This window comes from Penicillium subrubescens (genome assembly GCF_028828155.1).
Source record: "Penicillium subrubescens strain IBT 31985 chromosome Unknown utg000010l_segment0_segment0, whole genome shotgun sequence".
In the NCBI taxonomy this organism is placed as follows: domain Eukaryota; kingdom Fungi; phylum Ascomycota; class Eurotiomycetes; order Eurotiales; family Aspergillaceae; genus Penicillium; species Penicillium subrubescens.
In genome coordinates this window covers 992,895-1,018,642 of record NW_026643160.1, presented here as the reverse complement: position 1 = coordinate 1,018,642, position 25,748 = coordinate 992,895, and the positions used below count along the sequence as shown (strand labels likewise).

Below are 25,748 nucleotides of genomic sequence, written 5' to 3'. Positions count from 1 at the left end.
CTATCCCTCTACGTTCTGGGTTACGGTATTAGCCCTCTCCTCTGGTCTCCATTATCGGAGATTCCAGTAATTGGGAGATCTCCAGTTTACGCTACAACAATGGCGTTATTAACCATTCTATCCCTTCCCACTGCGCTTGTTGATAACTTTGCTGGCTTTTTGCTTCTGCGGTTTTTTCAAGGATTCTTTGGGAGCCCTTGCCTGGCAATTGGGCGGCCACGATGCAGGATATATACTCGCTTCTCCACATGTTACGCACTGTGAGTACCACCTATTCTTAGCCCGTAAAAAGTCTCAGCAGCTTCCTGTGGACCGGCTATTGGGCCCCTTCTCTCTGGATTTGCGGTCACCTCCAAGGGATGGCGCTAGTCATTGCGGGAAATCCTCCGGGCAGGGGCCCCATCTTCCTTGCCATGTTCATGCTCCTTCCTGAAACCTCCCACCCCAACATCCTCCTACGCCGCGCCCATCGTCTCCGGAACGTAACGGGGGACAAGCGACTTCTGGCAAAGTCTGAAATTGACCAAAAAAAACTTTCGGCCGTCAGCTGTCCTTCTAGATGCCATCATAAAGCCGTTGGAGATCACTGTAAAGGATCCAGCCATTGCATTCGTGAATATAGATATGGCTCTGGTTTACGGGATTTATTACAGGTTCTTTGAGGTGTTCCCGCTAGTTTATCCAGTCTACTATGGGTTCCACTGGGCATGATTGGTTTCGTCTTCACTTGCGTGCTTATTGCCTGCCTGACTGGTGTTACTATCTACTGCCTGTATCTTTATTTCATACTCGTTCCAGACATCAAGGAGCACGGCCTGCACACGCAGGAACCTCGCCTGTTGCCTGCCGTCTATGCCTACTTTGGCCCTACCATTGGGCTTTTTATATTCGGCTGGACCGCTCGCGCCGACATCCATTGGATCGCGCCAACCGTCTGTATCACTATCTGCGCTACCAGCGTCTTCATTGTCATGCAGTGTATCTTCGTCTACGTGCCCCTCTCGTACCCTCAATACGCTGCATCAATTTTTGCTGCGAATGATTTTCTGAGAAGTGCCCTGGCTTGCCGGAGTATCTTGTTCGCAAGGCCACTCTTCATCAACCTTGGTATCGCTAAAGGTGTTAGTGTACTGGGCGGATGAAGTGTGATTTTTTTTTTCGGCATGTTAGGCCTTTGGACGTTCGGCGCGAAAATGAGAGCGAGGTCGAAATTTGCGATTGCATAAATATAGGCCGCGCCAAAGTCTGTTGTTTTTCTTTCATTAGATAAAGTAGCCTCTCTCCCAACCTGGTCCTTAGCCAATTGCGCCGGCTGCTTATCCTCTACAATTTTGCATAACCGCATTCGCACCATCTTTCTACGTCATCTTCCGTTTCACATTGGTAGGCCAGAGCGCTAGCAGACGTACTTAAAAAATAGTCCTGCGACTTAATGAAAGCTTTGCGACAGTATTGTGGTCGAGAGACTTCTTATTTCCTTCAATACCGTCATCGCAGATTTCAAGCTGCTGGACCAATAGAGTACATGCATGTGTGTATCGCTAGATATGCCGTCGTATGCGCTAAAATAGAGAGCCTCGTCCCTTGGGGTCCTGAACTGGCTTGTAATCCAGCCTTTGAACTGGCTGAATTGTACTTGGTGGTGATTTCATCGCTGAACTGAGGATCTCTGACACTGGTGAAAGTATATCAATTTGACGAATTACTTTACTACTTTCTTATTTTGACGATCTGGGCGCGTAAAGGAGTAAGAGATTCGATAGAGAAATTCCTCAATTTAATGGGCATTATTTCGATTGCACTATATTAGCCCAATATGACTTATTAATGAACATGACATAGAAGGGCTGCTGTATTATGTAGTAGTAGGAGTGGCAGCAGTTGGAAACGTCGTCAGTTCCCACGATTCTTCTCCAGTCCCCCAGAAACAAAGAAAAACCTTTGGAAAACTCTACGGTCTATGTTCCTGTACCACCAGTGATTCGCGCACCCAGGCACGTTGCACCTGCTTTCCACGTAGTTTCACAAATTAATACCCCCCGATAAATAATAATAACAGAATTAAAAGTGGCGGCAGGATTATTCCCTATTAGTTTAAATAAAGCCTAATCATCCCCATATCTGAAGGAGTCGAGGTCCGTATATAAATGACAGTTGGCCATAGTTAATTCAGGAGCGCATAATCAGTCACTGCTCCTGTTCGTTTACTTCCTGAATCCTTGAAGGGCGATCATGACTAAGGCTTGTGTCATGCCAAACATGCAAAGGAGGTTCACCCCGAGTTCCTCACCAATGATTTGTCGACTCAAGCAGACTTTGGCAACCTTGAACGACCCACGGCCATTTCTGCGCAAAGTCTGGAGAGACTTCCCAGCCATGCGGGTCCCACGACTGTCCCCATACGGTGACTCCTCCCCTTCCGTGAGCCACTTGCTGAAACCCTCTCATATCGCGACAAAGTTGGGCTGCATCGTATGAGTCTGAGCTCCGGCGAAGAAGATTGTTGCGGAGCTCGGGTACAGGTAAGAGATCGATCCACGGGTGGTGGGGAATGGTGAGCTGAAAAATGGTTGGCTGCAGACTTGGGGGCAAAGATTCGATAAATGTGGCTTCAACGCCCGTGGATGCAAAACGAGATCGGGCTTGCCGAGACATGCGTCTCGTTGTGAGGCCGAGGGTCTTCGCATTTGTCACCAGCGCGCGTGTTATGTTAAACTGGACCAGGCTTAGCAGGGTTTCTGTGCGCGGTGAGCCTCTGAGATATTCTCCATGGACCCATGTGGAAAAATGACGAATGAAATTCTCAGTCAGTTCAGAGTCAGGTTTGCAAGCTGTGAAAGAGCTGATATCCATGAACTTCGGTTTGCAAGAGCAGATGGCAAGATGGGAGCCAGACTGAGGCCATGGAACATTCTGTTCGCCCGGTGGCTCATAGGGAACCATCTCTGCATTTGCCGAAACTCTTGATGTGTGCAAGACACACTCTCGCTGCCAGTATCCAGCCCTCTTTCGTTGTCCTTCAAGCCAATAACACCAAGTTAACAGTCAGCCAATGCCATTTGCCAGCGAGAACGGTGAAGAAACTAACGAAGGATCCGTTGGTTGATTCGATCTTGAAGCTTCTTCCTCTCCTTCGGATCAGACTTCCCAGTCCAATCATCTTCTGGCCTAGCGACCACTTGCTGAGTTGTCGGTTGTACTAGAATGTGATGTTGACTCATTGTTGGAATAGGTGACACAATGAACGTTCTGGGAAATCGGGGAATATGCGGTTGTGGCCTTTTGCCCTTGGTTTCCTTTCCAATTTGTCCTAAGTTCTTGTTCTGCGACGACTAGAATTTATAATCCCTGTGGCAATCGCAGATGATCAATGCAGGTACTCGCCAGTGGCGAATACCCACTGGCACCAGATCACGGGATCGAACCAAAATATCACCTGACCTCACTGACCTACATTACTGCTCAGTGCACGGTGTACGGAACCGTACAAACTACACCATACTGTAGGTGTTGGTACTACTGTATCCAGTACCCACCCGTACCTAATCTTTTACTTTTTCTAAGTATTATAATACAATCATGTGACCCTTGCCTCGAATCATCATGAGTGACTTATTGGCTAGGTAACTGGGCCGGGAATTGATACGGACACAACAGATTCTGTTAACGTAATCCACGGCCAACCCGATCACACGGTCAACCCGATTACCTCTGCACACCATACAAGTACGTTTTTTCAGGTCACGGTATGTCAACAACCAGAAGCAATTTTTTTTAATTTTTAGGAGCATATAACCTCTTAGTATTAGAAACAGTGTAGCATAACTAGAATACCCTATAAAAGATTATTTACTTATATCACCAAAAAATATGCTCCGATCAAGCGAGGTATATATGACAGCGCCCACGGCACTGCTGGCACAGGAAGCGAGAAAAGAACAGGGAGACTGAGTCAAATTGGTCTATCTAGAGCATGAAGACGAAGACGACTAGGGAAAAAGGAAGAAGAAGAAGCAGAAGGGAACAGAACAGGGTCTATAAGGCCCTGAAGCACAAAGAAAAGGAACAAGGCCTGGTCCTGACAGGAAAACCCTGGCCTGCTTCATGCAGGGCCAAAGAAGACGACAAACCCTGCAAATCCTATCGAGGTCAAAGGGATCGAGTCATCAATAAATATATAGGGTCAGGTTAATGGCACTACATGAACGTTACTCGCACTACATACTAAACCTTTTTGGGTTAGTACCCGCCTTGGCAACTTTTCACCACCACAAAGGTACATCCGACACCTAAAAAAACAACTACGGTCTACCAAGGCTTCTGTCTAGATATTTCTATGAATAATAAGCCCTTTTTTGCGGTCGCTCTTAGGGTCAGTATTTACTTCGAGCACGTCACTATATGTTTACCTATTATTCGATAATTATTATGGCTATTTATCATAAGAACCAGAGGAATATGACTACACATAAAGAGCGATATTTCTGTAGGTCTTAAATGTACCTTTTGGTGGTGGGGCGGACGTTAACCGAAAAGGGCCTAGTTTGTAGTGCGAGTAACGTTCATGAAGTGCCATTAACCTCACCCTATATATATATATCAACCTTATCACACCTTAAAATATGTGCCAACCTAATAGAAATACTTAGCATGATATATCAAACAATAAGATACCCCATGACCATATCTCTCGCCTTAGGGGTCAAAATATGATGTTATGAAAAATCGCATTTAGTATAGTGTTTTAGGGTGATCGGGTTGGCCGTGGATTACGTTGACAGAATCCGTTGTGTCCGTAGTTAGTAAATTAGGTGAAGAAGGAGTTTGGTGCTTATATAACACTCAGGGGCGCGCTTAGTTTTACTGAGTTAAAAGCGGCAAGGGGTGAGCACTAAAGCGGAAAGGGAAAGCCATCTCACGCAACCTCAAATTCGGTGTATATGTGTTGGAATTAGTAGCCATCAATTACAATAGCTCGCAAAGAAAGGAGATGGAAATAGCCAAAAACTCAGCAATCTCTTTGTTTCAGCGATGGTTGCTTGAGGTGTAATATCATGATGAAATACCAAATCGGACTTTAGAATAGAAGAAGCATAAGTTTCCCTACTGGAGTTCCAAGTTTTATGACCCTTTGTGTTGTCGATAACATCCTATAGCTCATAGTGCATGGAGTTAGTAATGCACTAATTCTCTGGTAATTTCACATCTTGTATGTACAGTACAAGTACCGCACTGTGCGAAGGGCCATTTTATTGTACGACATAGTTACTCGCTTTCGGAGACAAGAATAAACGACTGCAAATCACAAAATCGTTCATCTTCCCCTACAGGTATCACGTTTGTCTCCCAGCTGCTTCACTCATTTGACAAGCAAACTTAATACCGTAAGCCGCGGATAAACTAGAATAACTTCGTGTACATAAGGATTAATTGTGAATATTTTGGGAAGATAAATATCTATACAAGAATTAGCATGAGCAAACAAGAAAAAAGAATACCGACTTGTTAACTTGCGAATACATAAATCCTTGCTCATTTTCCAAGTCAATAGTTGACTTTTCAGCCTCAAAGAACACTCTATTTGATTCGTGAAATCATCTGCTTTGTACATCATTCTCACAACCAACTTTTTGATACATCTTGAAATACAAAGGCTGTCAAGTCGTGAACTGACCTTTCTATTTAATTGCTCACTTAGTACACGTTGGAGTGGCAAGTCGCAGGTCAGTTGGTCAATTTATCTGGCAAGAAGTTACCGGTCTTCAGTCTCACAATGATTTCTGCCACCAGTTACAGATACACAATTGCCCAACACGACATCTTACATCAGACGAAAAAAAGAACAGATCGTAGAGTTAGTCAAGTAGAATATAATTTGCATTTAGTATAATTGCAATCTAGAAATGAGATCGAAACTCGAGACTCGGAATTCAATATGTAACTTGACTCGTTCTGTCCAAGCCTTGACTTGACTTGACAGTGTTCCACCGTCTTCCGATAGTAACTCCGGGATGTAATATTGTCAGCCAGAGACACGCAATTGATACCATGGCTCCATCTAGCACCATTAAAGCAGGCTCGTCATTAGCCAGACTACTGTGAAATCCACCGTTCAGCTCGAAAACTCTGAAGAAAGATCGAATAAAAATAGTGACGGTAGCGGTAGGGATGCCTGTGAATACCAATTGTTAGCATGATTGTCTTGTCGATTCTTCTCGTGTCATAACTCACAAATTAGAAACAATCCCCATCCTCGACTTGCCCTGATGGCGATAAATTCTGGGTCAGGTAATTTGCGCACTTCATTCGCTTTGAGCCTCACTGATCGCATATTTGACCTGATTAAGAAATCTATACCAAAAGCCATGAAAATACCCAGAGCGGCAACTTGAAACGCAAGACCTGCGATCATGATATTGACGCCCTCGTTGCGAAACGCACCGTCCTCGGCAGATGACGTGATCGCCCCTCCAGCTGCTTGCAATACCAAAGATATAACATCGCAGGTCACAAATATAACCGTGTAATTCCGCGGTTTCAGGCGGGATATGTTCTCGCCCTCATGGATAATGATTATTCGACTTAGACACAGATAGATCGCAGCTCCGAAGAAGGCTGGTGCGATCGTGAGACAAACGAGGTAACTGGTGGATTGCAATTGCATCAATGGTAGAGCTTTTTATGTCGCGCCAATCCGTGTAAAATAGCAATGTGTCTTACAGTAGAAAATTCGTAAATCCAAATGGATCATAGTGTAGTTTTATTCGCCCGATATATCCTAGCACCTCCAGAATAAGACCGCATATCATGGTAGCAGAGAAAGCCCATGCGCGAAAGTGTATTAGAGATATCACTTGCACAAGCAAAAGAATTGAAAAAAGGGCCAAATAGAATGCGTTTCCGGCGATAGAAGGCAGATATTGAATATATGCAAGGTTGAGAGAGCACGTCTGGAGCGTACACGGATTGGCAGTAGACATGATGAATTGCAGAGTCTGCACGGTAGGAGGGAAGTAAACACTTGACATTCATATGTATCTGCGACAGAATATTTCTTCCTTTTATTCCTTTTGCTCGGCCATTAAATACTATAAAAGGCTTGGACTCCATCTCATCTAGTTACTCGGACGCGATTAGTTATATTACCGTGTTACGTAACCGGTTGCCAAAACACCGAGAGCCCGAGAACGGCGGATTAGTAATCATTTTCCCGGAACCGAAAAGGTGCCTTGCCAGCCCACAGAACTTAGATTCTACACAAATTCGGCCCTTTGCACGGTCCCACGTTATTGATTGTATCTTAAAAGCCGGTCCTGTATTGCGAGGGACTAAGTTCGGCCTAGGACTTTAGGCTTCAATCCAAGTGCTCATGCCGACGTCTCGGATAAGCAAGTCGTGCGACCAATGTCGGAATCGTAAAGTCCGATGTCTTGGTATGGTCATCTACCCTCGATCCAGAACAGAGAAAGTCATTACAGGATGCTTATTTAATTACAGTTCCAGCTACGTCTTCGGGAGAACCTGTAGCGTGCACTCACTGCGTTGTAAATGCTGTGAAATGAAATACGCCCAAACAGCGACTAAGTTATTACTTTACAGAAACGAAATGAGACCTGCAGATTCGGAAACGTGAAGGAAAGGCCTGTAAGGAGGACCGGTATGATTTCTTGCTGGTTGCACTCCTTCCAGCCTTTTCTTCAATCTCATGAATTCGCTGACTTAAACAGTTAAGTTGGATACCTATGCACCACCAATAGTGTGTTCATAGATCGTTTGTTCGAAAATCCATCAGAAGAGGCACCTCTGTATGATGAATTCTCCGTCCTAAGGGTATGTTGATTATTGCAGACCCTTGGACAACCTAATTAATGACTGCAATAGGCCGATGATGGACGCGGTCTGTTACCTTGCGGGGACTATACAAATTTAATTTTGATTAACTGACTATATTCCCAGTTCCAAGCTCCGGACTTGCATTTTTCTCAGACAAAAAGGTTGAATCGCTTGTGAACAGATTAGGGAACAGTGAAATCAGAGACCTTGTCCATCAAATTGACAACGCAATCAGAATGCGCTTGCTGGCTAGCTCTAACAACGATACAACCTTCGTGAATATTGTGCGACCCCTGGCCTCCGGGCTGCCTTCACCAGCTAAGTTTAAAAGCTATGCGAACAGTTGGTTCAACCATGCCGTGAATTTAAAATTGAAACTTATCAACTTTCAGGTTACTTTGAAATTGTCCATCCTGTGTTTCCCTTTTTGGATCGATCGGACTTTGAGGGAATGATAAATGATGTCCAGTTGCCTCAAGTTTTGAATACGGATTCCGCGTTTTCTGCCCTTTTTTATGCCGTGATGGCCCTGGGATGCCAGTATCATGGGTGCGGTTCATTTCAGGCGGGCGTCGGGGAAGCCTGGAAGCTTTTTCAAACATCCTTCAGCTGTGTACCTCGTGTTATCACAAGCCAGGAATCTCTGCCCACTCTCCAGGTTAGCCTTTCGCTAGTTAACTGTTTTTTACCCGCTGACTATTATCCAGGCTCTCATTGCAATGGTGTGTCATCTTCTTACTCATAATTACCTGAATTGCGTTATGAACTCTAACTTTTTCAAGGCAATTTTTGCCATGAATACGTGCTCACTACAGATTGCAAACTTCCTTATAGGAGAGGCCAGCCGCACTGTTCTTGCACTTAGGTATCACAAGTCCATCCTTATCGATGCCAACGCTGCTGCGTGCCACCGAGCATTTTGGGTGGTTTATCATATAGAAAAGCAGTACAGCTTTCAAGCGAGAAGTAGTTCGGTACGTTACTTCCATACCTTGAAGAACCACAACAGGAAATAACTTCTCAGGCAATCATCGATCTTGATGTCGGATGTCGAATTCCGCCAGTTCCAGAATCTATTGTCAAAGGCTACAATTGGTTCATAGCCTCCATCCGCATCAGTCGAATATTTTCCATCGCTTATGATTCTCTGTTTTCAGTGACTGCGTCCACTCAACCCGCGGCGTCCCTGCTTTCGGCAGTTGACCATATTCAGAGACTGTTAGAAGATTGGAGACAATCAATTCCTCTTGTTTACAGACCTAAAGAGGCTTTACAAAGACCTTTTCTTGCTGATATGGGCACAAAAGAGATCACCATCCGAACTCACTTTTATTATTTCCACCTCACTATCGCACTTGAGCGAATGAGGCTTCACCTCAGCCCAGAAAAACAGAAAGCAGATGATAGTCTACAGATCATGCTCGGTGCGGCAACAACGGTAGTTGAGCTCACTCGCTTCATTGACGTGGAGCCCTATACGCCTGTCTTGTAAGTATTACACGTTTCCAATTGACATGGCTTAGATCTTTGTGTTAAACTCATATACTAGCATCCTGGCTATCATGCCACTGTCTGCTCTCTTCATACTCTTTGATTTCGTGATCCACTGCCCTGCTCACCCGGACATCCGGAAAAATCTGATTCTGCTAGATATTGTGTCTGGCCATTTCAGCCTCCTTGAGCACGCGTCTCGCGGATCATTACCCGGGAATTATCTATCTCGCTTTGCGCATATTGCAAGACAACATGTTGAAAATGTCGCAAGACAACCAGTTGACAATACCAGGACCGATTCCACCGCGATGGTTGAGGGGGAGGAACATCATCAAGATACGTCTTCCAGAGCAGATGTCTCAGTCGGCCACAGTACAGAATTGAACGGAGTATGTGTCGCACGAGCAAATTCCATCCATGGCAAACTAGCGTGGCTGATGAGCAATTCCACAGACCGCTACGTCGAGATATCACTACGCCAACGATGGGTTTAACCAAGAGCTCAATACTGGATTCGATGCCTATGGTGATCCGGCTACCGAAAACGCCTCACCCCATAGTACCAGTATATGGCCGATTCCTCTGCAAATAGAAAACGAAGCTGGATTAAGCGCCCTCTTTGCGTCGGCAGTATCATGGGAAGATTTAATGGAATCAACAAGCACACATACGGGGGAAAACAATGGCGCTTCTGATGAATTAGAGTTCGTCTAAAGGCCGCGAAGATCAATGGGTTAGCGAGGACCGAATAATCTGAACTTTTAAGTCGTAAAACAAACATGGGCAGTTGACAACTATGAGTACAAAATGAACTTGCTCAAAAATTTTATACAGGTAAAATAGGAAGACATGATGTCCTTTTCACTCTAATGCATCTACCTTGAGATCGTTGCACAGTCTTGCACAGAGCAAGTCCAAATGTAGAGAGAGCGTATCATCATATCACAAAACTGTACCCAGATTAGAGAATTAATACAAAGTGGACCCGAAGTCCGAGTTCAACGCCCAGTAAATTTGAAAAGGAAGTCTGGGCAGCATAGCGTGGGTCTCCGAAAAAAAAATGCTAATCCCCGGGTTCGGTGCCGAGATTTCCGTTCTACTAGCACACTATTTCGGCACTAGTTGGATTTTGTGCCGAATAGGTTAGCTGCCTGCACCTATTAAAAGGAATAGAGGCGCTAGAAGTCAGAAAGATCCTACATTCACTTGTGGCATTTTTTTCAACTCCCCTTTTGTACGTCAGGTAGTTCTGGTATCAGCCTCCTAAGGTCGCAATGAGCGTGACCTCACACCAGGCTTTATCCATTGTCATTATCATTTATTTTTTACCTGCATTCTTTGTTTCGGTGTGGATCTGTCGCTGCCACGGGTTTGGCAAACAGCTAGGCTGGGGTTACATGGCGCTGCTTTGCCTGGTGCGTGTTGTGGGATCAGCCTTACAAATTGCCAGTGAGATCAATCATGACTCCAGCCTTCATACTGCGGCCAATGTGATTGCTTCCGTTGGAATCATGGCTTTGCTGCTTGGAATGCTGGAAATTATCGATCGGTTGTGAGTTCAGAAACTGTTGAAGTTTGTACTCATTGATTTATTACATACGCTGACTACTCTTTAGCGAATCGACACTCCAATACAAGCCTGTTCATAATAGAGCGTGGACATTCCTTCATATCGCCCAATATGCCGCCTTCATACTCTACGCCGTAGGAATTGGCATGGGAAGAACGGACCTCAACAGAGCGGCTTCTATTATCGTGGTATTTGTCTTTGTCTTCCAGGTAGCGATATGTGTTGTCTTGTTCCGCCATAAGCACGAGCTAGTAAGGGACAACAGATTACTCTTCGTTGCAATTACGAGCATACCGTTCCTGGCAGTGCGTGTCGCCTATGGGCTTTCAACAGTGTCCGTAGCCAGTGAAAGTGCCTTTATCACAGGGTTAACAAATGTCCTCCCCAGTGCATTTTTACAGTACTTGATGGAGTTCGTTGTCGCAACACTCTTTCTCTATGCGGGTGTTGTTTTCTTACCCCCAAAACAGGTTGAATCTAATGAGGTTGGAATAATATTGATCGACGATACCGAAATCGATGGGAACCATACCGAACTGCCCCCTAGTCGTTGAGTTTTGAGGACCGGGATTGCTGGCATCAACGAAATGATTGTATTTTAATCAACTCAGGTTTTCAGTTTGGCTGTCGGATAGCACAAATATGAAGGCAGATTCGGAAAAAATATTGAAAAGAAGCAATATGGGCTTGCAACATATAGGTCAAGGCCGTATCGTCATAAGAGCACAGACCCTCCGCAAATCTTTACTACTGGCTTCATTTCCTACCTGAGGGTATGGAAAGAGGAGTGCATCATAGGATTCAATCGCTGATGGAATGAGTTCTGCAAATTTGCCGCCATTGAATTCGAGGGTCGATTCTGAACCTGTATTCCTTTTCACTTGCCTTACTAGCTGTTCCAGAAAGTCTTTGCATTTACGTCGAGCTTAGCCTTCCCGTCGTTACCCTAATTGAGCCAAACCGGAGAACCACACTGAGATATTCTCATATACTTCTTGTCAATGCATATCGTCGATCTCGATTAAAACAGTATCTTTTCAACCAATAGATCATGTTCAGTTCACCAAAGCGTGTTAAATGGCAACTACAAAGTAGGCCACCACAAGTTGAACCCTGCACTAGTTCTAACATCACTCGTCCTGGAACCCGAAAAGATTTCGTAATATGAGTGAATGCAGCGGTCGTGATAGAATCCTCAAGAACTAAATTACTACCTTGTAAATGAGTTAGACGATCATGACTCAAGCGATACTAATGTCACTTTAGCTTTCTCCCAATTGTGTCCTTCCTGAACCCGCTACGTTAATATGTTCTAAGGGTGTGGAGACCAGCTCCACCAAAAGAAAGTCACATGATTTCACCCGAACACCGAGCGTCAAAGCCCAAATCTTTGGAAACTTAAAACGCCTCGGCCCGAGTCCAAGCATAATGATGCGCCGGCCGGTTCGTTTGGTGAACACAACTGCGGCGCACCGCCAAGTTTTGAATAGAGCATGTACGCCGCTATACAAGAAATCTCGCCCGATTTTTCCACCTTTACTGGCGATAAATTTGATCATCGCATTTTGAATACGTCAGTTGACCATAATACTATGGAAATCACAAGTTCATACCGCGCAATGGCCAGTGCAGGAATACAGTTTGTCTATAGCACGCTCGGCAACCTTGAGAGGCCCCCTGCAAATGCTCTTCCGTCTTTGGAATTAGGACAAGGCGTCAAATGGCTGTTCAATATTACCTCGAAGGTATGGTCCCAGTTTGTTGAGACACCCTCCGAGGACATTGAGAAATGTGGAAGATACTTGGTTAGACATCTCGGTTCCAACCTGCGTATCATTGCAATCAATACGAATCTATATGACAGATTTGATTTTTTGACGTATCAAGTGATGGATGGTCATGATCCTGATAACCAGCTTTAATGACTCGTTAATGAATTGGATTAGGCCGAAAGACACGGAGAGCGTGTTTACATCATTGGTCACATGACTCGGACAGCTTCCATGACGCATCCAATTATTTCGACCGGATCATTAATCGTTACAAATCGACCATTTCCGCAACTTTCTTCGGTATCGAATTCATTTCGTTTGATAGCCGTCACCGTGAAGATCTTTCAGCTAACCTCATAAATAGGGCACACTCATTTGGACCAGTTCCAGATCAGCTATTCCGATTATCAAGCCCACGGTGCTAAAAATGCTGTATCAGTGTCGCATATGTCGCCTTCAATAGCGTCTTTTTCCGGAATGCCAGAATTTCAAATTTACACAGTTGACTCGATAAAATTTGGCATTCTGGACATTGAAACTTATACAGCTGATATGGTCAAAGAGGGATTCCAAAATCAACCAGTCTGGACCAAAAGCTACTCGGTCAGGGAGGCGTACGGTTCTCTGACCTTTCCCCGATTTCAGAGCTGACTCCAGAGTTCTTTCATAATCTTACCATCATGCTTGAGTCGGACGATAATGGCTTCCATGATTATTGGGCCCGTCGAATTCGAGGGTGGAATGTGCAGCCTTGTGACTCAGAATGCCGAAAACAGGAAATATGCCAGCTTCGAGCTGCTGGAAGCCGGGACAATTGCCACAATCCCACAGTAAATAACTTATTTGGAGCTCGATGTCAGCCTGAAGCTCCAAGTGCCCAGTGGGCTGGGGAATGTCGTCAGGAAAGCGCTATTTGCATTTCTAAAGATCCTGAGAAGACTATAGAAAGATATATTTATTGCGTAATCACCCGACCCTTTATTAATATGAAAATTTACTCAACTATTGTTGAATAACAGTAACAAATATAATGTGGATCTTTTCCGCTCTACTAAAAAAGGGTTATAGCTTTGACTTTTTCTATATGGACAGTATTGATAAAGATTCACCGAACTCAATTAGGAAGCTTCTCTGTATGTTTGTTCCACGTTTTTACATCTTATTCCGCTCCATTGTACCTCATGAGTAATAACTTTCATAAAAATGAACGTCGATTTCAAGACCTCAAATGTGGCAGCAGAACTTGACTTATACACTATCGGGGAAACCGGCTAGAAAGTACTGAATGACGTTCAGTCATTTGTGTGGTAGCTAGGCTGACGGGCGTGGATCGATCTTGTCTTCAGGATACAGCCTATCAGATTTCCACAGTGAAATAAAAAAGCAGTCAAGCGTAAGCATCCGTTTGTATTTTGCCCGTTGCCCCCAAAAAAATCAAAATCCAAGTTTTCGATCGGCTTCATGTAGGTCCTTCAACTTGTGACTATGAAGGAAAGCTTCGAGATTGACTGGCTGCACGTGAGGATATTTGTGATTATCCAGATCATCTCCAAGATATGCCTTTCCACTGGTGCACCAATAAGCAAAGCATCTAGATCACAAAATTAGTATTGGTTACTAAAAACTTTGTAGAGCATATCCAGGCTTACTGTGGTGCCCACTTGGAAATATCGTCACGATTCTTAGCAAACTCAGCTTGTACGGTATTGAAGAGATCATCAATAGACCCAAGTCGATCAAGGCGAAGTTCAGAATGGTAGACATTCTCGAAGATTTCCTTGATCTCGGAGGCGCTTTTATGATCGCCCAAAACTAATATCGTAAGTTGAATGCCATGAGAGCTTATTAGAGGAAGGAATTGCCGGGAAAGGAAAAGCTTACAGCGGAAGACACCAACGGCGCTTGGGTCCATTGTAACAGCAGCTGTGTACGCTGCTGCAGTCTTATAAGAGGTAAGGTCCCACGCATCGTTGCCTGATCCCCAGACGGCCATGGATTGGGTTTCAGGATCCCAGATCTGGAAGAATTCACTCCAGAACGTCTCCATAAGACCACCGACAAGAATGTGCACTCCGTCCACCTTTTTCGAACTCAGATACTCCATGATAATCTTGGTTGACTCCTTCGGAAACAGCGTACCGGTGGGGATTTTAGTAAAGTCAACAGCGAAGTCGCTCGGAACATATCGAGGAACTCCCGCTTCTTCACATGCATCAACCAGAAGCATTTGGCCTCGAGTCATGACATCTGGGCTTCCAAAATAGCAGCAGATCACGATATCCGTTCCCCGGACAAACTTTTGGATAGAGTTTTTGTCATCGTAGTCGCCTTTGATAACCTCAATTCCGTACTCTTTCAAGACAGATTGTGGGAGTTTGTCGGGACTTCTGCAATAACCTCGGATAGTCACGTCGGTATAAGCTTGTAATTCCTGTGCCACACATTGTGCAAACTTCCCCGTAAATCCAGCAATTCCTACTACGGTAGGCATTTGGAATGACGGGATGTAAAAAAGAAGGTTGAGAAAAAGGTATTGAATGTAGTCAATCGGTAAAATCTTATTCAGCGATAAGTGGGATGCTGTCGCCCATTTATAAACCCACGTTTATCCGTCGTCCGGCATTGAAATCTATTTCTACGACGTCAAGTTCGAGGTGCTGATAAATCCGCCGGATGAAACGGATTTAATGGCCTTAGAGCCGTTCTAGTACAGTGCTAAATATTCTTAGTGTTAGCCTATTAATCTGAAGGTAAACCTGGCGAAGCTCATGCCTTGCGCGTAAGTAATAACCTAGTACTGTAACTGTAGTCCCTTTCCCCCACCCAAGTAATAAATTGATATATTTTTAAGCTTCACCGGTGTGGAAGCTAACTGGATTACACCATTCTTTATACAAAGTTCCATTGGGAAGAATCAGGATCGTTTCATTAATTTCATTGATGCAAGAAACTGATGAAGTTGCAGCTAGTGCGAAATCATGGATGGCTTTTGCGGACTTCAAGAGGCTTGTGTTCGCCAAAAACAGGTTTAACCAGATCATTTTCAACGATCCGCAAATACCACTCTGAAGTCAAGGGGTACTTTGAAGACATCTCTCTGTCAATGACCTGCGCAAATCCCCAGTATAGCCCCGCAGCAACAGAAAGGTCAGCCAAACTCAGCTGGTTTGTTGCCATATATTGGCGACCACCCAAATGCTTCTCTAACGCATCTAGAGAAATATTCAGACGCTCAAGTGACGATTTCTCCTGGTCTTCATTGTAGGCACCCATGCCGTACCGCCAAAGAATCAAGGGCGTGATTGGCCCGAACAGCTCATTGTCAGCGAAATCAATCCACTGCCTGATAAGGGCACGCTCTTCGGCAGTATTTCCTAGCAACTGGCCACTTGCCGGTCCGCTTTCAGCCACGAACTGAGAAATCGCGCCGGACTCAAAAAGTTTGAGGCCCTTCGTGCTCTTGAAAACTGGAACTTTACCCAGCGGGAAATCAGAAAGAAATTCAGCAGATTTGTTGGTCTTGCCCATAACGAAGTCTGGTGCAATCTCAAGAGTTCGACCGTTCAGTGCCGCCACTGCTTGAACCTAACCATCCATAAGCAAATGATTGTTAACTGAGAAGAGGCAAGATACGAACGCACCTTCATTGCCCGAGGGTTTCCGGGGTAAGTAAACATCAATCCGAGAGACGCCATTGTGATAGATTAGGGAGGATGAATTTTGGAAGTGGTTGTGTATGGTGCTGGTGTAGGTTTAGATATAAACATAGCGCTGAACCAGTTAACTCCGCGAGGGCCCGAAAGTTCCGCCATCAATTACAAACCATTGCTTGCGGGTGTCTTCTAAAGAAGGTTTTTGATGTTCTAAGGATAATTTAATGGTCCAGTGACAACTCCGTGAATGATTTGTGGCAATTCCTGCTCATGCCTTAGATTACCCAGTCAACAGAAGCAAGGGCGAATGTCAGTATGGCATTAGCGCCTTTGGCAAAGTCTTAACCACTATATTAAGTTAGTGGAGAACGTCAGTAGGTTGCACTAGCGCATTTGTATTTCCTTGGCTCCGACCCGCAATCGCTAGGATGTAAGTACTGTCAAAGCGAGCTGAATCGGTATAGACTAGTATGCATATTGATGAATGAGAACTACCGGAACCATCAGGTAAAGATTGATTGATTGAAGAAGGAAAACTAGAACGAATGGAAAAGGGGCAGGCTGAGCTGTCCCATGGCGGTGTAACCGAGTATTCGAGTGACATTATCGATTTCGAGGTGTTACCCGCATATTACATACAAACACATAGGAAATGTGGGTTGGATTTGGACCAATCCCATGTCACTGTAATAAATCTCTCCACTTTTCCACGACAAGTACGTAATGGCACGTTTCCCATGTGTAACATACCAAACTATTACAGGGATGATTCTTTCGGTACAAATAAAACCGTTCTCATCTAAATAAACAGGCTAAGCGGGCGTCTTCAAAAGAATTAACGCCATCATGCATGAGTTTAAAACGTACTTTACTTGACCATGAGCACGGAACCGTCATTAAATGTTTGTTGTATTACTAATACTGAAAATGTGTAGCTTACAGCCCTCCTGATTGCAGCAATTTTCTAGAGAGAGAAGTTATAGAAATTTTTAGCTATCAGGTGATTAATTTCCCATCAAAGAGTGACCACGACCTTTTTCGCGGAAACACCCCTCTTCTGAATGTCAAGCGCATTCTGGATATCCTTGAGGCCAGTGCCTACAACGAAAGGATCTGGCTTAGCTTGTAGTCTTCCATTTGCCAGTGCTTCAGGGACAAATTTGCCCCAAATCCATTCGCCAACATGGTGGTTTGGCTCTTGGATGATAGCATATGCGAGAACTATACGCAGAACTGTTAGCGTCACCAAAAATAGAAGATTTTACTTTGTCAATGAGATCTCACCATATTTAGGAGCAAAGGTTGCAGTAGGCTTATCATATGGCAAAACACTAGCCACTGGGATAGAGATATTCAGTGTTTCCACGAGATCAGCCAAAGCCGCAAAGCTCTTTTCCTCGGCAATGGAGTCATAAATTCCCACGAATTTAGTGCCTCTAAGCGCAGTAGCTATGTCCTGGACTACGGTAGAGGATCGATAATCAAAGACGATATCAGCGCCAAGAGACTTCACAAATCCGTGATTCCCCGTAGAAGCAGTTGTCACAACGGTTAAGCCAGAAGCAGCTGCAAGTTGAATGGCGGTTGCTCCAACAGATGAGGCACCGCCCCAGATCAAGACTGTCTGGCCAGTAGGCTCTGCCTTGTTGGCGGAGGGAAGAGGGAGATTGAGGTACTCCTTTTGGTAAAGTCCTGCGCAAGCAGTGGAGATCGCGAGTGGCAAAACGACAGCCTGCTCAAAACTCAAGTTCTCCGGGATTGCTGCAGCGAGGGCTTCCGTCACCACGGGGTAAAGCTGGAAACCCGAGTTGGACGGGTTGCCTGTCATAAGGCCGTGACAGTGTCTAGGAGTCATTTTCACTGGGTCAGCCTTTCACGAGGGAGATATTATAGCAAAGGGACTTACGCAACCACTCTCTGGCCTTTAGTGAAGCGCGTTACTCCGGAACCAACAGCCTCCACAACACCAACTGCATCTTCACCCAAGATAAATGGGTATGTACTCAGGTAGCGACCATGGGTTCTGTAAAGTTAGTATTTGTGAGATGGAAACGAGAGGAACACAAACTGGATTTTCCAGTCGACGGGATTCTGCGATTAGAATTAGCAAGGGAAAATACGACCTTATACAAAAGCCCTCACTATGGCCACAGCTGCATTCTTGATGACGATTTCGCTAGGGCCGGGTGTCGGCCGGGGTCCGTCCTTAACAGCAAAGGGATAAGCACCTGCCCCAGTGAGCCACGCAGCTTGGTTTTTCCCCATTTCTTTTCGGTTCGTGTTGAAGAAAGCGTCAATTCGAGACTGGGAAAGATAAGCTACAAGTTTGAGCTCGACCGCGGCACAGGAATCAAAGGTATTTATAGCGCAGACCATCGGGTCATTACTAACAGATTACGAAGAAACGTAATTTAAGGAATCTGCGTAATTTACGAGCCCGGACTTAAAATGATTTATATCCACTTACATCCGATCGACCGACTTCTAAAGTGGGTTTTATAGATCATAGATGCGGCCAGAAGAAAGCCAGATGAGTAATACCCCTCAGGTTTGAAAGAAGAACCAAAGCCAAATAGAAGTCATTTAGAGATCGCATTTCCTTCATCTGAAGGACCTCATATTTGTTCTGTCTTAGACTCCTACCCACTGCAGCTCGTAACTCTTCTACTTCCTCAAATTCTTTTCTGCCTACTTCAGAATGCCTTTTATCACGAATAACACAGTTCTTGTGATAGGCGGTTCGTCGGGTATCGGCTACGCGGTTGCAGAAAAGTGACTCGCACAGGGCGCAAAGGTTCACATCGCTTCGTCGTCTTCGTCGCGCGTCAATGCAAGCGCTTTCTCTTTGAAACACGATTCCCTAATGGGGAAATTTCTGGTCATTGTTGTGATCTTGCTGATCACAACGTGGAGCAAAACCTCGAAAAGCTCCTAGAAGCTGCGAAGCCCCTTGATCATATTGTGTTCACCGCTGGTGATGCATTTGCCATCAAACCTCTGGCAACAATTGACCTCGATGCCATCCAACGGACTGGACACATTCGTTTCGCTGTTCTTCTTCTGGTTGCTAAGCTCGAAACCCTTTCTAAAACCCTGGTTTCCAATCTTCTTATACCCTGACCAGCAGTGCCGGTTCGCAAAAGCCGTTCCTCAACTAGTCCAATGATCTCTGATTATTTGTCGGGACTTCATGGAATAACTCGTAACCTGGCTTTTGATCTTAAGCCACTTAGAGCGAACTTGGCGAGCACCGGCGTTATTACTACACCTCTCTAGGGCTCTAATGGGTTCCAGAAGAAATGAATCAACATACAACTTTGGGAAAGGTTGGCGCACCTGAAGAAGTTGCAGAGGCATATTTTTACCTAATGAGAGACACAAATGCCACTGGTAGCTGTATTAGCACCGATGGAGGGTTGATCTTGCTTTAATGGACTTAGTTGGTCTATTGCCTGTCTACCAACACCCATCTAATAAATCAATCATTCAACCAATGAGACATGTTGATCCTCCGATTGGCGAGGAGGAGCCTTCGGGTTCTGGGTAGTTAGTTCAGTGCCCGCCAAAGATTCAATCAATCACGATTAGAAAAATTACTGTTAAGCACGCAAAAGCCGAGGCATTGGGACTGTCTCTTACCTCCAACAGGAATCTTAATGCCTGCTTCTCCGAAAGGATTTTCCTCGGTGGGTATGCCGTGAATATGTAGCCATTTTCGTGAATTAATATTGATATTGAGTTTTTGGTATTCTTCCATCATAGTAAAATATTCGAAACCCTTTTCGTATTAATTGATATAACAATCAGTTTTATATACTACTCGGAATTTAAGACTCCCGTCTGCCTTTGAACATTCAAGTCCCCATTTTCTGCCGGTTGCTTTGCTGCTTACAGCATAATCACGAGCTTTTTTGCAGAAACACCAGCCTTTTGAAGATCAAGACCTTTCTGCAGTTCCTCCAGTCCATGTCCAACTATAATAGGGTCAGGCTTGGCCTGTAGCTTGCCGCTTGCAAGTGCATTGGGTACGAAATCACCCCAGATCTTTTCCCCTACATTCTCGTTGGGTGGGTAGGCAATGCCGTATGAAGTAACTAGCAGTTTAATAAGCTCCTGTTTGGTAGAATCAAGATAAAACATTATAGATAGACTTACTGAACTTTGGGTTGAAATTTTCCGAGGGTTTGTTACAAGGCAGGACACTGGCAATCTTGACCGGTCCATGGAGATATTTCACAATAGCTCGGAGTGGCTCAAAACTGCGCTCTTCGCCAATTGCATCGTATATGGCAATGGAATTAGAGTTCTTAAGGTTGTTCGATATATCCTCAACAACAGATTCAGACTTGTAGTCAAACACTGCATCGGCTCCAAGGGATTGAAGAAGACAATGATTAGAAGTAGAAGCAGTGGTAACTACCTTCAAACCTGAGGCAACTGCTAGCTGAATTACAGCCATACCGACAGAGGAGGCACCTCCCCAAACAAGAAGAGTCTCAGATGTTGTCTTCAACTCGCTTGATGGCAGAGGTAGACCCAGATATCCGGGAAGATAGAGACCAGCCGCGGCCGTTGAGATAGAAAGGGGTAGGACGGAAGCTTGTTCGAAGCTCAGAGAGGCAGGAATCGCCGCAGTCAGGCGCTCAGAGGCGACAGGGTACAGTTGAAAAGACGAGTTCGCATATTCTCCTGTCTTTGGACTATGGAGGTGCCTAACAAACAAACATGAGTGCGTTCACTTATATATTACCGAATATCCAGGTAACTCACGCCATGACACGTTGTCCTTTATGGAACCTAGTGACCCCTTCCCCTATATCTTCTATTGTTCCTGCGGCATTTCGTCCAAGAATGAACGGATATGCCTTCTGATATGTGCCATTCTCCCTGCAATCCCATTAAGTTTGATGCACAACAAAAGGGAAGGTGCCGGGCACCTACTGGTTTTTCCAGTCGATCGGATTCTAATTGCATGGGTCAATAAGAGGTGTATGAATGATGCCATGGATATTTCGTATCACGTACCACTGCAACCGCATGGTTCTTGATTAGCACTTCTCCAGCTTTCGGTTTATAAGACGGGGCCTCTGCAATCAAGAAAGAATTGGTTCCTGGAGAGAGAATCCAGGCGGCACGGTTTTTCGCCATTTCGTGAGGTAGTAAAGGTGCGAGATTCAATCGATGCAAGTAGGCGTACAAGGTTAGGTACGAATAGAAACCAACAAGAAATTAAAATATTGCCTGTAAGACTTTTCCGTTCATTTCAGGGTTGCATGCGTGGCTCCACTTCCGCGTGATATTTTCCATAATGTTTCGTTGGCCAATTCCCCTTAATACTGCTAAGTCTCATGGTAATAGATATGCTCCTGTTCAGTAAGCTATGGTTGGTCATTAGAAGAATGTGTCGACCTGAGGGGTGATAAATTACCACCAGGAGTCGTACTGTTCAATGGATACCCGCTGCTTCACTAGAAAACCACCCTTTAACAGCGGTCATCTGAACACATTAATCACTCAACACACTCCTTGGAACCTCTGACCATGGCTAGCCTATACACCATTCCACATATCCCACATAAAGCTTAACGGCTGCTGAAGAAAATCCGTAAAAGTAGTTGATTCTGAGAACTATAGTACGCATTAACATGCGAATAGGGCCAATGGGGTAATAAAGACTGAAATTGAGATGTTTCCTCTTTAATCCCAGGATCGCACAGAATATTACGGTCCTTGTGGTGCGGTATCATTTCGGGTCGTAGGATATTGGTACGCGCTAGCACTGAGGGAACCAACCATGAGACTGTTAGTTGATTGATTAAACTAGTAGACCACTGTTGAGGGGATCTGTGCCTATTCGGCATTAAACCCCTCTCAATTGGGCTATCTCCGTTCTTTAGTAATATCCAGACGGGCAGATTTTTCGGTCTGAATCAGTATTCGCCTCCCCCTTCTGAATTTTGACTTCGGATTTACACATTGGCTTGCTTAACTCTAGCTTCCATCGCGTAGTTAAGCTCGATACTGAAAAATATCGCTGGCGAGTTGCCGGTCCCACAGGATAGAGTTCAAGCTAATGCCTCTTCCTGCCCGCCGATCCCCACCAACTGGTGAACGGGTTTTTCGTCTCCTGTGATTGGACAGTATGACCCTTCTGACCCATTTTCCCAGTACAGTAGCAACCCAAGCAATGGTGGTAATCGGAACGCTAATGCAGCCAACTGACAGCCCCACCTGAGCTTAAACTGGCCGCCCAATCGGGCCGAGCAAAGGGCAATCCGAACGGAGACCTGTCAATTTCTGACGTTTCCATTATGCGTGATTCGCAGGAGTATCCTTACGTATTCGGTGTACCGTGGCGGTATTGAGACGATTCTTGAGACCCCAGGGTCAGCCAAAGCGTCGGCCATAGCCCGTCAAAAGTACATATTTTGCAAGGCCGTTCGAGGGATTTTCAATTGCAACAGAACATCTTCGTATGATGACTTCCGGGAAGAAGAGCCAAAGAAATGAACTAAGAGCTAACTTTTTTTGGTAATTGTAGAAGAGACACCACTGTTTGTGATAGCGTTGATGACTTGATCGGTGGCAAAAACAGCTTGAGTTTCTCAAGAGGAATTCAAAGCCGTGCGCGGAGAGTACAATCATCTTCCAGAGCCCATCAAAAACTTGGGCTACATCATCGTTCTCCACGGGGAGGTCGTATTGACCCTTCAAAATGGCAGCCAGGTCACGCTCCGCCAAGGAGAGACTACCGTTCAGCAAGGTACGACGCACAGCTGGGCAAACCCATCGAATGAGTGGGCTAGATTACTTTCAGTCATGCTTCCTGCGAAAGCGATTCTCGTAGACGATAAGGAATTGGAGTCATATTAGCCTTTTAATTAGTGGGCTATATTGCAATCGAAGATGATCAAAAAAGTACCTCGTGCTGGGTCTCTGTCAATCGTCGGGGGGTTATCACTATCATTAGACAGTGTGAATGCAAGGAGCTCTACTCTCAGCCACGCATGCCATTGACTACCGTGATCACGATGCAGGTTGTGTCTCAGTGTTTGAAATGCGGTCGTTGGGGCAACGCTGGATCGTGAACAGATCACGTTGTGAGAACGGGGAAACCTGAAAATCTCCGGGCATTTGGTGACAGAATGGATTTTGCTGAGGCCCGATATATCCGCGAATGATTTGTTTGTACACCAATGTGCCTTCAACGACCTTCAACGACGGTGTCTCCATAGACCTGACACCACTATCCTAGTACGGAGTGGAAGTCATGTCTCGTTGATTTACCAGAATCTGCACTGAATTGTGGCTCACCATGGCATTAATTGAGCCACCTTCCAACATGTCTCACTTTGAGCAGATAACCTCACCAGTGAATAACCGATTCTATACTGTGCTGACAGGATAGATGCTGCGATCGACCCGACCTATATGCATTGAACAGGCACATCTGAGCGCAACGAGCATTTCACAATCACCTACCAGGCCAGCATCAATTGCTAGCCGAGATCACTTATCGGCCACTATATTATGTGAGCCAGTAATGCTCCCTCAGAACTAGTAGCTAATATCTGGCAGAACTTGCCTCAGAGCGAACCCCGAGCGTCCGATCATCATGAAAGCCCCAGACGCAAGTTACAAATCCATTTCGTGGATACCTCCATCTTCAAATCTACGCACATGTCGTCACTGCCTCCCATGATTCGGAGACTCTGAGGGCGTGCCAACATCAAGACTACAGGTGCGCTCCGCCATGGCTTGTTGACTGAAACCCCATACCACCGCTCCAGTTATCTTGCATGAGGGTGATTCGTCGGCAATCAGGTACGTCTGCCAAGTGCCATTGGTCCAGGACCAAGTGGTGTAGGATTTGCCGATTCTTTGTGGCATCGTGTACACCCTATGACATGTATATTGTGATATGAGTCTGGTGCAGATCAGGAACCAAGTCGAACCATTGGAACTAATCCCAAAGTATGTATACGAAGAACAAAGTTGATTGGAAACCAACTCGATCTTCTCTTTTTATAATATAGCCTCATGTTTCCCTCTTGTTCTTTTCCTCCTACGTTGTTCTGTTGCTTTTCTTGCTCCTCTATAGAAGCTCCCTGAGACAACTCAAACAAACTGGATGGCCCTGCGCAAAACGGCCAAGGCCCAACATGTCACCGGATCCCCCACTACAATAGTTAACTTAGTTAACTAATTAAACTAGGTGTTTGAGCAGCAGTTGGAATTCAGAGCGCGAAAGAGGGAAATGAGATCTTCTCGGAAGATGAACGTGGGATCGAGGAAAGAAAAAGAGAAAATATACTTGTTCACTCTATTTGGGATTATCTACATTTGGTCCAATTTTCTGTACTTGTGTCGCAGAAGCCTTATGCTCTAGGTCCTGAGGCAATACAGATTTTCAGAAGAAATATCTCAAATCGTCACGTAAGGCGATGAGTGCGCATTCTGCCGACAGGCCCCCCACAACATGATCCATGGATATAAAATTTCCGATTTACTCGCGATTGGGTAGGTAATTGGGAGCTGGATTGGTTCCTTCGCACTTCCGACATGTCGTTTGAAACATCCGCTCGGACTGTTTGTTTCTGGGGTGCTTTGAAAAGTCAAGGAAAGCAAATTGTGTTTTTCGCAAAAACTTGATAAGTGCTAAGCCCGATTAGCATTGGCATCGGAGGAAGAGACGATATCGAAGGTATTGTCCTTGATCCTTCATTTCTCGGGTATCTTGAGGATCAATATGGTGTTTGAGAGAACCAGACTATCTCGTTGTGGGAGCAGACACGATGTGAGTGCAAAGGCTGAGGTTCAGAAATAACGGGTGCTCGGGAATAGTAAATAGACATCCGCTATCAGACCATATATCCTTCTTAGGGGAAATATCGGACAACAACTTCCACGCCAAATTGAATTTTTGAAATATCTCAGGAACCACGCCAGTTGGCAACTTCTCGTAAACGGCAGTTTCAAGTTAACTCCCTGCGCTATCATTTGATACCGGTCTCGAGCTTCCTCGACCAGTATTGCGATGTTGCGCGCGTTAAAGGGCGTTAGGCCGGTCCCGCCAGGGGCTTCTGGAGGCCTATTAAAATCTCTGCCATCGAACAGAGAGCGCGTATTAAACGCTAACCACACTGCACACGACCTTCTAAAAGAGCTTAGAAGGGGTTAGAATATAGCAAGACCAGCTCCTAAGGTCGTCAACTTCCTCCGGTAGTAGAAGACCTAACGAAGGACCTCCTGTCGACGCCCCTAACCGACTAGCAGCAGGAGCTCGAAGCGCTGCGTAGAGACCTAAAGCAGGAGATTTAGGCCGTTAAAGCGGCCGTCGAACCGCTAGTAAGGCAGACAATCAGATTGTTCGCTAAAGTAGCTGTTAGAGGGCTAGCGCCGGTACACTTTCTCTCTTCCTATAGC

At 45.2% G+C, this 25,748-nt stretch overlaps 8 protein-coding genes across 8 annotated transcripts; 3 read left to right on the top strand and 5 right to left on the bottom strand.

The window, feature by feature from the left end:
* Positions 1 to 707: 707 nt before the first annotated feature.
* N7473_011554 (multidrug transporter) lies at positions 708 to 1,142 on the top strand (the record flags this gene model as incomplete). The annotated part of the gene is made up of 1 exon (XM_057157493.1): positions 708 to 1,142. One exon carries the CDS (start codon positions 708 to 710, stop codon positions 1,140 to 1,142), a length of 435 nt encoding a protein of 144 aa, XP_057003343.1.
* A 4,788-nt stretch (positions 1,143 to 5,930) lies between these two features.
* On the bottom strand, positions 5,931 to 6,980 carry N7473_011553 (RTA1 domain-containing protein; the record flags this gene model as incomplete). Its single annotated transcript, XM_057157492.1, has 3 exons — positions 5,931 to 6,172; positions 6,232 to 6,644; positions 6,721 to 6,980. The coding sequence occupies 3 exons, from the start codon at positions 6,978 to 6,980 to the stop codon at positions 5,931 to 5,933; spliced, it is 915 nt and encodes a 304-aa protein (XP_057003342.1).
* Positions 6,981 to 7,369: 389 nt separating this feature from the next.
* Positions 7,370 to 10,041, top strand: N7473_011552 (Zn(II)2Cys6 transcription factor; the record flags this gene model as incomplete). The annotated part of the gene is made up of 12 exons (XM_057157491.1): positions 7,370 to 7,433; positions 7,498 to 7,544; positions 7,600 to 7,657; positions 7,733 to 7,830; positions 7,882 to 7,897; positions 7,957 to 8,175; positions 8,226 to 8,491; positions 8,541 to 8,555; positions 8,616 to 8,807; positions 8,858 to 9,321; positions 9,383 to 9,716; positions 9,781 to 10,041. The coding sequence occupies 12 exons, from the start codon at positions 7,370 to 7,372 to the stop codon at positions 10,039 to 10,041; spliced, it is 2,034 nt and encodes a 677-aa protein (XP_057003341.1).
* Positions 10,042 to 10,539: 498 nt separating this feature from the next.
* N7473_011551 (uncharacterized protein) lies at positions 10,540 to 11,528 on the top strand. The gene is made up of 2 exons (XM_057157490.1): positions 10,540 to 10,879; positions 10,944 to 11,528. Exons 1-2 carry the CDS (start codon positions 10,602 to 10,604, stop codon positions 11,449 to 11,451), a joined length of 786 nt encoding a protein of 261 aa, XP_057003340.1. The 5' UTR covers positions 10,540 to 10,601; the 3' UTR covers positions 11,452 to 11,528.
* Positions 11,529 to 14,103: 2,575 nt separating this feature from the next.
* N7473_011550 (Translation elongation factor) lies at positions 14,104 to 15,160 on the bottom strand (the record flags this gene model as incomplete). The annotated part of the gene is made up of 3 exons (XM_057157489.1): positions 14,104 to 14,260; positions 14,319 to 14,481; positions 14,551 to 15,160. 3 exons carry the CDS (start codon positions 15,158 to 15,160, stop codon positions 14,104 to 14,106), a joined length of 930 nt encoding a protein of 309 aa, XP_057003339.1.
* Positions 15,161 to 15,645: 485 nt separating this feature from the next.
* Positions 15,646 to 16,364, bottom strand: N7473_011549 (glutathione S-transferase family protein; the record flags this gene model as incomplete). Its single annotated transcript, XM_057157488.1, has 2 exons — positions 15,646 to 16,254; positions 16,311 to 16,364. 2 exons carry the CDS (start codon positions 16,362 to 16,364, stop codon positions 15,646 to 15,648), a joined length of 663 nt encoding a protein of 220 aa, XP_057003338.1.
* Positions 16,365 to 17,337: 973 nt separating this feature from the next.
* On the bottom strand, positions 17,338 to 18,587 carry N7473_011548 (zinc-binding alcohol dehydrogenase family protein; the record flags this gene model as incomplete). The annotated part of the gene is made up of 5 exons (XM_057157487.1): positions 17,338 to 17,543; positions 17,607 to 18,166; positions 18,229 to 18,345; positions 18,391 to 18,413; positions 18,465 to 18,587. 5 exons carry the CDS (start codon positions 18,585 to 18,587, stop codon positions 17,338 to 17,340), a joined length of 1,029 nt encoding a protein of 342 aa, XP_057003337.1.
* Positions 18,588 to 20,210: 1,623 nt separating this feature from the next.
* N7473_011547 (zinc-binding alcohol dehydrogenase family protein) lies at positions 20,211 to 21,470 on the bottom strand (the record flags this gene model as incomplete). Its single annotated transcript, XM_057157486.1, has 5 exons — positions 20,211 to 20,416; positions 20,478 to 21,034; positions 21,093 to 21,209; positions 21,264 to 21,286; positions 21,348 to 21,470. The coding sequence occupies 5 exons, from the start codon at positions 21,468 to 21,470 to the stop codon at positions 20,211 to 20,213; spliced, it is 1,026 nt and encodes a 341-aa protein (XP_057003336.1).
* Positions 21,471 to 25,748: the final 4,278 nt, after the last annotated feature.